Source organism: Astyanax mexicanus, chromosome 8, assembly GCF_023375975.1.
Source record: "Astyanax mexicanus isolate ESR-SI-001 chromosome 8, AstMex3_surface, whole genome shotgun sequence".
NCBI lineage: Eukaryota > Metazoa > Chordata > Actinopteri > Characiformes > Acestrorhamphidae > Astyanax > Astyanax mexicanus.
This window is the reverse complement of record NC_064415.1, coordinates 34,560,575-34,573,947: the sequence shown is the minus strand read 5'-3', so window position 1 is coordinate 34,573,947 and position 13,373 is coordinate 34,560,575. Positions and strand designations below refer to the sequence as shown.

At 36.0% G+C, this 13,373-nt stretch overlaps 1 protein-coding gene across 1 annotated transcript in view; it reads right to left on the bottom strand.

Moving 5' to 3' along the window:
- Positions 1-13,373, bottom strand: part of emilin2b (elastin microfibril interfacer 2b) — a 36,192-nt gene extending 22,819 nt beyond the window's left edge. The window contains exons 1-2 of the mRNA XM_007238909.4: positions 13,055-13,373; positions 8,136-8,243 (exon numbers count right to left, since the gene is read on the bottom strand). Coding sequence (XP_007238971.3) covers positions 8,136-8,243; positions 13,055-13,209 — 263 coding nt within the window. The 5' untranslated portion in view covers positions 13,210-13,373. The remainder of the gene's footprint in view (positions 1-8,135; positions 8,244-13,054) is intronic.

The following is a 13,373-nucleotide window of genomic DNA, read 5'->3' as shown; positions in this document are numbered from 1 at the left end:
GAATGCTCTGCAGTTTATAATTACAAGCTGAAAGTGGGCCAAGAACACAAGAGTGAGCAACAGGCAAGCTAACTCTAGTGGGGAATCTAAAATGCAACTGATCTGCTGCGGCTGACCGCTCTATCTGCTGAGAAGTTCATGCTTCCTTACTCACAGTGTCCACAAGTACAAACATTTAAGAAGAAACAAAGTGTGGCATTATTACATGCCACATAATTTATTATGGTTTAATCCAACTGTGACGCACATCTGGAGAGCAGCTTGCAAGCTGTGGAGGGGGGCAGAGACCAGCGTGTTCATGTGGAAAAGAGTCAGAGAGCATGAGCTCATTCATACACACACACACACACACACATGTGAAGGAGTGGCACTTCCAGTATGAGAGTCAGAAGCCAACAGTAAAAACTCATAGGGGTAGAGTCATTATTGAATGTCTTACATTAGGGCTTCATATAAAAGTTTCCTGGTTCCTGGATCGCTTTAGCAACTCACTTAATTCAGGACCACACCCACAAAAAGTACTGAATCTGATGGACTAAGGGCACAGGGCTAGTGTTTTCTGGCTAGACCTGCAGCAATATAATAGACAAATTCTTTAAAAAAAGGGATCTATACAGTACTAGAAAAGGTTTTAAGTGCTATATACAGTGACTTGCAAATGTACTTAATACACCTTGAACTTTTCCAAATTTTTTCACCTACAACCACAAATTATATTGAGATTTTAAGTAACAGACCAACACAAAGTATAATAAAATAAAAAATTGATAAATGCGATGTGCCAAATGTATTTAGCTACTAAGTATATATCAATACATAGTAGCACCACCTGTAGCAACAGTTACAGCTGTAAGTCTTTTGGGATATTTTTCTACAAGCTTTGTAGATCCATCTAGAGACTTTTTGCTGAGATTTTTGCTCATTCTTCTTTGCAAAACAGCTCAAGCTCAGCCAGGTTGAATGGAGAGCATCTGTGAACAGCAGTTTTTAGATCTTGCCACAGAAACTCAATGGGCTTTAGGTGAAGACTTTGACTGGGCCAATTCTAACACATGAATATTCTGGAATTAAAATATTCCACTGTTTAGGGTCATTGACTTGCTGGAAGGTGAATCTCCTTCCCAGTCTCAAGTCTTTGCAGCTGTAATTGCAGGGAAAGGTGGTTCTATTACTAGCGCATCTAAAAAAAAAAATGAATATCATTAAAAAGTTACTTTATTTCAGTAATGTAGTAAAAAATGCGAAACTCAATATTATATGAAAAAGTTAAAGAGGTATAAATACTCTTGCAAAGTATTTTTTGGAGCCAAAACCAAACAATAAGAAACATTCAGCCAAATACGGAAAAACGAACTGTTTTTTTTGACAAGTTTTCATTCATTTAAACATTTTTAGGTCTCAGTTTTTTAAGTCACTCTGGTTGCAATTCGAAAAAAATATCAGTGTTGCTGAAAGGTGTTTTTTGGTGTTGCTATTTTGATTGATTATTTTGATTGCTGAATATTTGGTGCACCACTAGATAAAAGTTCTACTCACTTTAGTTCTGCATCTCAGGTTAAAAATATATGTATATATTAAGATAAGATAAGTCAAAAACAGTATTAAAATGTTCTGAGGCAAAAATCTTCCTTCCCCTCAATGTTTTTTACTACTAATTGACTGAGACTGAGATGCTTTTGACAATGCAGCACTGAGCTCCTACTGAGATTTGAACTAATGATCTCACGATTGATGAGCAGACAGTTAGACCACTGTGTTACCCTACAGCTGTTCTTTACATTATATTACAGTGTAATGCAACTGTCTAACTGCCTGCAAGTCAAGAGACAGGAATTCATCAGATCCAGTTCAATCAACTCCACAGCAGAAAGAAAGGCCAAACTCATGTCATGGGTTAAATCTTACACTAACAAGCTAATGGAAGTAAACAATGAACAAATCAGAAACTTACTTATTTTTTTTTTAGCTTAAGTTAAAAATATGAGCTAACTTAAATGATCTGGTCTCTGTTCTACATACAAACCCATAAAACAACTGCAATTACAATATTTGTTATGCAGACAAAGCTCATATATAGCAGCAAATGGCTATCCATTATGTTTCTTCTAGGGCTGGCCCGAATAGCGTTTTTTGAGCTCCGGATATTCGGCACTGATTCGAAGCGAATATTCGAATATTCGTTTTTAAAAAAAGAGGTAAAAAAAGAGGTAAAAAAAAAAAAAAGAAAATCACGGCCCCCTTAAGACATATTCACCCCGGATTTTTGGTGTTTTTATCCCGGATTTTTGTTTTTCACCCCATATTTTTTCTGTGTTTTTAGCCCAGATTTCTTTGTGTTTTCATCCCGGAATTTCTGCTGCCGCACACCGCGTCTTATCTGCTGCGTAAGAATAAATAAAGAAAATAAATGATGTAATTACTATTATTATTAGAAAAATAACAAACAAAAATAAACCCAAAATGTTGACAAAAATATAGTCTAACGAATAAAAAAAATAAGAAACGAAAAACTCCACAGGACCAAAGAAAATTACTAAGACATGTAATACTGAAAAAAAAACGGAAAAAACAAATACGCGTCTGGGGATAAAAATTAAACAAACCAAACCACACTCAAAGAAATAAATGTATATATAAACAAAACAAAAGAATGGACAAAAACAACAATCCGTTAAAAAAACTCATTTAAATCCATTAAAAAACTCATTTAAAACAATCACAGGCTTTTTGCGCAGAATAATAAAAGTTTCGGTTAGTTTCAGTTTCAAATCATGAAAACAGCTCACCAAAACCTCAACCTATCCTTTATATTTGACAATATTTGATTAACTTACAGGTCCTTACTTATTTTTATTTAACTGAACTGAGTTGTAAATTATTTATAGCCTCGCGCTGAATTCATCTCCCGCTGCGAAAGAGAGAGAGAGAGAGAGAGGCGCAGCGCATTTTGCCTGATTTTAATTAACAGTACATTTGTTGGCTTTAGTAAGTTTAATAACATTAATTTTAGTATACTTGTCAGATCTTATTTATAAAAACTTTTTTTAGAAGACAGAGGTTATTCTGCGCGCAATGCCGCGCCGCTGCGCCAAGCACCACTTTGCGTGCCTGACATTTCAGAGTGCTGGACGAGATTTTAATTCATGAATTAATATATTTAATATTTTAATAAATTTGCCCTGGTGATAAGAAACGAATGCTAACATATAGCTTTATATTTCTGTGTATTTCAAATGTTTTAAGTTTTATGTAATTGACGGGCAGCACCACGCGCCAGATTGACAATGTGCTTTATTTTTCAGATATAAAAGTGAAATTCAGTTAAATAATAGCAAAGTTAACTAAAATAAATTTATGTTCAGTCAAAGTTATTTTCTCTTTTAATTTTCCATTTCAAAACTCCAGCATTTGAGTGAGAATAAGCATCTGTTGAAATTTTTAAACAGCAGAATGCCTAGTTACAGTTATTTAGTCTGTGTACTAAACATAAATATAAATCCTTATAACTGACAGAAATAAATATAACTAATAATAATTTATAGTTACAGTGCAGATTTTTAAGTATATATATTTTTTCATAGTTGATTGCTGAAGGCTCTGGGTGTGGTTTATTTTTATGTGGTAAAGATGTGATGGTATGGAGTATTTTGGAGCGCAGGGTGAGCAATCGCGCTAAGCTTTTTTCCGCCGCCAAGATAGAAACACGCCAGAAATTTACCTCAACACACATTTCCAGACCACCACGCCCATCGGTGTTAATATATTCCAAAGTCCAACGCTATTTTAAGGACGCGTGCAAGGCCTAAAAATAGACTGTTGACGGGTGGCAAAGCGCCACGCTACACGCCTTGCGTGGGGTGTATGATAGGGCTCTTTGTCTGTATGCGCAAAGTTTAAAAAAAGTTCATTCAGCTGCTAAAGTAACGTGCAGTAACGGAGTGTCGAAAATGGTAACGGCGTTATAGTTACAGTCATAGTAATTAGTTAGATTACTCCTTACTGAAAAAAGTAACGGCGTAACGCCGTTTATTTTAACGCCATTACTCCCAACACTGTCGTCTGGATTAAACTCCCGCTCCAGCCAATAACAGTTCAGTTCTGTCCCGCACGCAAGATATTCTGACGGGACCCGCGAGAACAGAAGTGGTTAGAGTGAGGTGGAGCTCTGGAAAGTAGAAAAAAAACGAATATCCGAATACCAAAATTAAAAACCGAATACCTACTCAACGAACGAATATCCGAATACCCGAATATTCGGGTCCAGCCCTAGTTTCTTCCATAACAATTACAATAACAATGATTTTTAAGCACAATTTGATGCACATCCTTAAAATATACAGCTCTGAAAAAAATAAGACACCACTTAAAAACGATTAGTTTCTTTGATTTTACCAAATTGAAAACCTTTGGAATATAATGAAGAGGAAGATGGGTGATAACAAGCCATCAAACCAAGCTGAACTGCTTGAATGCACCAGAAGTGGCATAAAGTTATTCAAAAGCAGTGTGTAAGACTGGTGGAGGAGAACATGCCAAGATGCATGAAAACTGTGATTAAAACAGTTTTTTAAAACAGATTAAAAAGGGTTATTCCACCAAATATTGATTTCTGAAATCTATTGAACTTGCATGAATGCTTTAAATGTAAATATTTTCATTTTAAATTTGGGAGAAATGTTGTCTGTAGTTTATAGAATAATATAAAAATGTTCATTTTACTCAAACATATACCTATAAATAGCAAGATCTTAGAAACTGATTCAGAAACTATAGCAGTCTCTTAATTATTTCCAGCTGTGTGTGTAATAAAAAAGTGGTTCAAGATATTCTAATTCTAAAACAGTTAACACAATGCACCTAAAATGACACACTGTGGTACATTAATTTAACATAAAAAACATCTATCTTACATTAATAAAAAAAATCACTTACAGTATATACAGTACACTTCAAAGGTTTGAACACAAATTTATAATACATTAAATAAATAAGTAAAGAAAAATATTAAATGAGAAGAATGAGAAGTGTCAAAACTTTTGACTGGCACTGTGTTTCACTCTATTATGATAACCAGCATGTTTTTTAGGTATGAACACAACAGATCATTTTGCAGACCCCGTCCCTGAAAAAACTTGAGTTCATTTTGAGGACCACTGCTTTGCCACATTCCTCACACCCCACACATATCTAGAGTGTCCCCTTAGCATTGCAACAGTCATAAATAAGCTGGCTTCTAGACAGACATTCACAATCCGCCAATCACAGCGTCATCAAGGAGACTTATAGCCTGACCTGTTCCTGCCCCTGGAGGAGCCTCCTGCTGATCTAACCCAATCTTATCTTTAGGTCATTTCCCACATGATGGAATCTGTGATTTGTGGTCATATAGATGCAGGGGGTTAAGAGATGTGTTTTATGACCCCTGTTTTGTGAGTGTGAGCATGTGTGTGTTTGTAAGAAAGAGAGAGAGAGAGAGAGAGAGAGACAAAGAGAAAAAGAAAGTTCAGAATGAGCTTCTTCCCACAGATTATTCAGAACCTCAACCAGAACAATAATTATGGACATGTAAACTGCAAAAAAACATTCAACAATTAACTATATATCTTATATGATTGTTTATTAACTACTTATTACTTTCTGTTCAAACTGCACAGTAATAATTACAATTTACATACATGCCGTTTCTACTATTGCGTTTAACAAAGCTGGAGAACTTATGCAGAACATTTGTAGTTTCTGCACATTTATAGGTCTTTACTTTTACAGTCTTAAAACCCACCACAAAGGTTTGGATAAAAAATGGGAGACATTCACTGGCAAACCTTTGTATTACCATATTTTTCAGATTTTTTACAAAAATCGTCAGTGCGCCTTATTTTTTTACCTGTCAGGTTGTAAGACGCAGTAAAACCACTCTGCTGAAGTACAGCGTTATAAGGAAGTTTCTGTTTAGTTCTCTAGCAGTATTAGCATTACCCGCTAAGCACTAGCCATTCAGCCGTTTAGAGGTGAATATTATCTGCCTATAGTCTGTGTGTTTACTGTGTTAAAACAAGCTACGTGGGACTGCTAGCTAATATCGCCCTGGTTTACCAGAACACTCAGGGTTCCTCAGTGTAGTGCTGTCAGGCGGCATTATTAATTAGCTGCTAATGCTAATGCTCCAGTCTTAGTGGACATTATAAGGGAAACATGGCGACATCCCTGTTCCTATAAGGGCCACTTATAATGTGCCTTATAATCTGGTGCACCTTGTGTATGAAAATAGACCAGAAAGTAGATGTTTAATGACAGATAATCCAGTGTGCTTTATAATGTAAATAGAAATAGTAATGGAAATAGGGTAAAAGTATTTTTGGGGTTATTATTTCACTCAGTGGTCCAACCACGTAATAGTTTCCATATTCCACACCTTACTTTATCATTACCATATTATAATATTAGGTGAGAAACTGTTTACAATAGTCAACCAGAACAAAAAAGGAGTGTGCTCTTTATATTGAAAGGTAAAATAACATCATACCTGGATAAACTTGGGGCACAAATTTAGTGTAAGCAGAAGCTAAAACATACTGAAGTTTGAATATGACATCTTATCGAAAGCTTTAAATAATGGTGTTTCTCTATCTTAGTCATGGTGCCCTCCTGTACTGAATATTTTTCGTGGAGTCCCTGCTTTATTACACTCCCTTCAATTTTTAAAGGGCTTGTTAATAAACAGATGATCTGAATAAGGTGTGTTAAGAGCAAGAAGAGCAATAAATGTGCAGCATATGGAGGTGCCAGGAATAGAATTGGCCATGTATAATGTTTAGAAAGTCTGAAGAACACTTACAGAACATTTGCAGTTTCCTCACATTTAAGGGTCTTTACCTTTGGACTGTCATCTTAAAAAACACACCACAAATGTTTGGACCACAATTTGGAGAGATTCCAGAGCAAAGCTTTAAATTAAAATGGATTTTAAATTAAAATTACTTTATCACACTACATGCAACTCTGAAAGGGCTTGTTAAAGGAGAACTCCGATGTGAAACTGACTTTTGGTGTAGTAAAACATGATAAAGAGTACTAACTTTTGTTGTACACACCTCTGTTCCCCTGCAGCTTTCCGAGATCCAGTAATTTTATTCCGATTGTGCAAACACCCTTTAGACTGTGTGATATGGGGCATATTCTTTCCCCTGCAGATAAATCGCTTTTTACAATGATATTCAGGCTCAAAGTAGCTCCACACCTCATTGCTAGAATCCAGAGAGCCCTGACATTTAAACCAAGGCTTTAAAAGTGCATACAAAGCTTATTAAAGACCACTCTTTACAACCCGTAGTGTTAGCTAAATCTCCGGGCAACGCCATCTTTAAGTAAAATCATGATCAGTAGAGTCACAAGCACGTAATGTTGCAATGTTGCAGCCTGGAAAGGCACAAACGTGAACCATTCTGTTTTGTTAATAGGCTTCTTGTTCACGTTTAAAGTTCTAAATGCCTTGTTTTAAATGTCAGGGCTCTCCTACGAATGAAGTGTGGAGCTACTTTGAGCTTTGGTAACGGTGTAAAAAGCAATGTATCTGCAAGGGCAAAAATATGCCCCATATCACCCAGTCTCAAGGGTTTTTAAACAGAATAAAATTACTGGATCTAGGAAAGCTGAGTGAGAGCGGAGGTGGGCTATTCAACAAATGTTAGTACTCTTTATCATGTTTTACTACACCAAAACTCAATTTTACACCGGAGTTCTCCTTTAATAAACTGATGAGTTGAATCAAGACCAGGATTGAGAAAGACTAATATAGGGAATGTTTTCTTGGCAAACTCTGAGCCTGTTAATACCAATCAATTATTATTCGAATGCCACAGCCTATTTGAACATTGCTGCTGACCATTTGCAACTAATCAAACCCTGGATAAACAAACACACATTGTGTTTTGTACAGATGTCTTCAAGCACTGTTTTGTTCCCATATCGCCCACCCTTACTTCCCACAGAATACTTCTCTAAAGCTGCCAATACCCAGAGTGACACATTTCTGGACTGAACCTCATCCCTCTCTGGTATAATACAGCCAGATTTCTGCCCTGTTGCCCTATAAAATGAGTTTCTCCACCCTTCCCAGTATTTGTGGGGAAACTTACATGAGGCTCTGTGCGCAGTGGGGTTGATGTGGGGGACAGGGGGCAACACTCTCGGTGTCCAGCACAGCGCAGGTCACGTTCCTGTGCACCACGAACGCACACCAGTTCCTTCCAGAGAGAGATTTCGTAACATGCAAGAGAACAGTACATCATTATTACAATGTGCATTCCTTTACAACACCTTGAAAATTTTAAATACAGTCTACAAACATTTGGTGACTTCAATATCTTGTAATCTTAAAGGCAGGTTTACACTGTTTACATTGTCTACACACTCGCACATTCCAATAAACAGCTATGATTTATTATTGGAAAAAAACAACAAGCATGACATGTGCCAAACCAGCATGAAAACAAATCATAAATAGATCTCTACTCTCCCACATTAAGGGAACCCTGCTTTTACTCTGCCCCAATCTGATTTAATACTTTATAATTAACTGTCCATATTACATAAATGTGCAATAGTGCAAACACATAAATCTAAATGTTATAGAGGGCTTTCGGAGAACATATTCATTTTGGGCCAGAGCAATTATACATCCTAAATAGAGTGTCTTTCACTCTAAGGAAAACCTACAGTTCTATAAAAAATTAAGAGACCACTTCAATTTCTGAATCAGCTTCTCTGATTTTGCTATAGGTATGTGTTTGACTAAAATGAACATTGTTGTTTTATTCTATAAACTACAGAAAACATTTCTCCCAAATTCTAAATAAAATTGTCACTTAGAGCATTTATTTGCAGAAAATGAGAAATGGCTGAAATAAAAAAAACATATGCAGAGCTTTCAGTCCTCAAATAATGCAAAGAAAACAAGTCCATTTTCATAAAGCTTTAAGAGTTCAGAAATCAATATTTAGTAGAATAATAAACCGGTTTTTAATCACAGTTTTCATGCATCTTGGCATGTTCTCTTCCACCAGTCTTACAAACTGCTTTTGGATAACTTTATACCACTCCTAGTGCAAAAATTCAAGCAGTTCAGCTTTTTCCCCCAGAACTGTACATCTAGTCTGGCCCAGACTGGTTTAATACTTCAAAATAAATTGGCAACACTGTATATGCAACAACAGTGCACATATAAATACAAAGTCGAGGCTCTAGAAGGGTTTTGTAGACCCTGTTAAAATTTAAGCCAAGAAAAATTAGTACTTCAGAACTGTTGACATTGTTAATGTTGAGCCAGGAAAAGTAAAGAGTGCACTTTACTCATACTGAAAAAAAAAAAAAAACTTGTCTGAGCCAAGCTGATTCAAACACAGTTAACTGGAAATGTGTTCTTTAAAGAGTGCACATAAATCAATAAATTAAACATTCAGATGGATTTTTTTAATTTTGAAGATGCAAATCCTGATTTTTGTACAAGGCCATCAACAACAGGTCAGCGTTCCCATTCTCATCCATAAATTAACATTTACTTTGTCCAATCACAAACCACACGAAACTGCAAAGAAACAATTCTAAAACAAAACATCCTAAAAAGTAACACTTGGATTTAGTCCAAACTTTATTGGATCTACAGCGCTGGAAAAAAATAAGAAACCACATAAAAATGATGAATTTCTTTGATATTTCCAAATTGAAAACCTCTGGAATATAATCAGGAGGAAGATGGATGATCACAAGCCATCAAGCAGTTGAACTGCTTGAATTTTTGCACCAGGAGTGGCATAAAGTTATGCAAAAGCAGTGTGTAAGACTGGTGGAGGAGAACATGCCAAGATGCATGAAAACTGTGATTAAAAACCAGGGTTATTCCACCGAATATTAATTTCTGAACTTTAAAAGATTTATGATTAGAAACTTGTTTTCTTTACATTATTTGAGGTCTAAAATGCTAAATGCTCTAAATGATAATATTTGTATTTGGAGAAATGTTGTCTGTGGTTTATAAAATAAAACAACAATGTTTATTTTACTCAAACATATACCTAACTAGCAAAATCAGAGAAACTGAAGTAGTCTCTTATTTTTTCCAGAGCTGTATATCTATAAATCTGAGAATGAATCAAGCTTTTTTCTTCAGTCTTCTTTACTGAAACTAAAAAGGAGTGGGACTAGTTGATCACCACTTTAATATTTAGTTACTCTAGAACCTACATAAATAACTATCCTCAAATATCTCCTATTGGCTTACAATCAAACATCTTTTAAATGTTGTTATTTGAAACACAGAACTCTGGATCTTCACATTTTGGTAAATATTTTATTATACCCTTTCATTGGACAATACTGAAGATATGACACTTTGATACAGTGTGAAGTAGTCAGTCAGTGTACAGCTTGTATAACCTTGAACTTTCTGGAAGGTTCTGTATTATTAATCTTTACCCATTTTTAAAAATAATGTCTAAATATATTATTATTTACAACATTTTTTAAGCTTTAAAATGTAGTGGCATTAAAGCAGCACTAGGTGGGATTTCCTTGATTTTTTGATATTTTAAAGAAGTAAAATTACAGCTTGAAACTGCAACGCTTCATTGAGGTGTAATAGGAGGTATAGCAGTGCTCTCGTGTCTGTGCCGGAGCTCCTCTGAGCTCAAACCAGACTCTGTAAGTTTTCTGAGGCGGTCGCGACCAACGCTCGCGAGAACTGCGGCCTGCTTTCCGACCTTTAGTTCTAACAGTTCTACAAGGACTACTGGTTCATTCTTTACAAACTAACATACAGACACTCTGGCAGAAGCTGGAAAGAGAATGAATATGTCTGTGAAAGCCAGAAAACGAGAAAGAGAAACTAATCCGCCTGAAACATTTATTACACTCTACAACTGTAGGGGGGGGCCCCACGACAACAAAATCTCAATCCTACCTAGTGGAGCTTTAAAACAAGTGTCAATTAATAATTGAGGTATTAACCATTTAACTGTAGCAAGCATTGTTGTTTTTGACACATTTTACAGTCACATACAAAATGTTTCTTGAAGAATCTTACTTGAAGGTTCCTTATTATTCCTTATAACACATTTATTAACTAATGTCTCAATTCATTATTTTTTACAACATTTTTAAGCATTACATTTCAGTGTCATTAAAAGTTGATGGCAATAAATAATTAAGTAATTAATGTAATTACTGTGGTAAGCATTGTTATTTGTGACCCATATTGTGATGTGTTACCAAAATGTTTTTGAAGCACCTTGAACTTTCTGGAAGGTTCTTTAAATCACCTTAAGGGGTTCACTGTAACTGCTTCACTCCTATACTTTTATCAGTGATAGCCTACTCCTACTCACAGTGAATGGGAGGGTTAACTCCCACACTGTTGTACAAGCAGGTAGCAGCTACAACAGTCATAATAATATAATATATGTTAATATATATGATGTTTCAGCAGTTTTATATAACTACTCAGGATGGAAGTTGTGTAATTTGGACAGAAGTGCTTCATTAGCCTCTGCTAAATCACTTCTTTCTATGTTGCACAAATTTCATTCATGCGTTCAGTAGAGAAACAGAGAGAGAGAGAGAGAGAGAGAGAGAGAGAGAGAGAGAGAGAGAGAGAGAAAGAGAGAGATACACAGACAGCATACCTGTCAAGTCTCCCGTTTTGGCCGGGAAACTACCGTATTTTACTCCTCTTTCCCGCCGTCCTCCTGTATTAGTATTTTCCCGTAAATTTCCCGTATTTTATTAAAATAATAAAATATATATTATTGAGGAGACAGGGCACTTAAAAATACTCGTCTCCGAAATAAAACACACAGATTAAACCTTAAAAAAAAATAAAAAATACAGCTTGTGAGAGGACCGAAATTATCTGAACTCAACTGATCAGGGGTGGAGTGATCAAAAGAAAGAAGTATTAATTAAAAATGATTAATTGTGTAGGCCCCTTAGGACTATTTTTTACTGATGGAATATATCTGGTCCATGTCCTTTTAGTAAAAGCTCATGATACTATTTTTAGGTCACCAACAGTCATTTTGCAGAATTTGTGCACCCTTTGTTCAATTTTAAATCCATTAAATAAATAAAAAATATATCATATAAAAGAGTGCATTTATGCCAAAAAAGACATTAAATCTTAATTCTTTTTTAATATCTAGAAAAGGGTTTTTAATTTGGCTGTATTAAAAGAATGACATATGTAGGAATGTCCACAACATTTCAGATTCTGATAATCTAATTGTAGTGTGTAGGTGGTTTACATGTGTCTTAAAATGGAAGGGATACTGAACCTTCGTTGGGCTGGTGGGACGGCTTTAAGCGGACAGAGGAAAATATCCCTTATTTTTAAATCTAAAACTTGACAGGTATGAGACAGGCAGAGCAGATAGACAGAGAAAAAGGGAGAGAGAGAGAAAGATAGATAGAAAGAGAGAGACAGAAAGAGAGAGAGACAGAAAGAGAGAGAAAGAGACAGAAAGAGAGACAGAGAGAGATACACAGACAGAAGGAGCAAGAGAGAGACAGACAGAAAGAGAGAGAGAGACAGAGAGAGAGATACACAGACAGAAAGAGAGAGAGAGAGAGAGCTACACAGACAGAAAGAGCAAGAGAGACAGAGAGAGAAAGAAAGAGACAGAGAAAAAGAGAGAGATAGAAGGAGAGAGACAGAAAGAGAGAAAGAGACAGACAGACAGAAAGAGAGAGGTACAGAATGAGAAAGACAGAAAGAGAGACATAAAGAGTGACAGAGAGACAGAAAGAGGGAGATACAAATAGACAGAAAGGGAGATACAGATTATATATATATAATGTTATATAAATGTTTTTTTATATAATTAATTACATTGTTTACTTAAATGTGTGTTCAAACTTACCTGTACAGTTATCGTATGCGCTATTATGTTAGGAAAATGTTAAATACAAATGTGAATATTTATTATGCTAATAAATCAACTTTGAATTGAATATTGAGAAAGAAAGAGAGAGAAACAGACAGAGAGAGAAAGATAGACGGACTCACTTGTTCCTCTGCTGGTGAGGGTTGCTGGAGTATGGAGATCCCTGGAATAAACTGAATCTGGACGGAGTTCCGTGAACCAGAGGAACCATCATTAGCATCACCATCAGCATTAGCATTAGCAGCAGCCCCCGGTCCCCACAGCACACACACTTCATCTCACCCTGCAGACACACACACCACAGACACAGCACAGCACAGCGCAGACAGAGAACACACACTCAGCACCACAGGCTCTGGAGCTGCTCAGGCTTCTGAGGGTCCTGACTGTGAGAAACACAGATGGGCTTAAAGCCCCTCCCCTTGAGTTAATTACCCCACT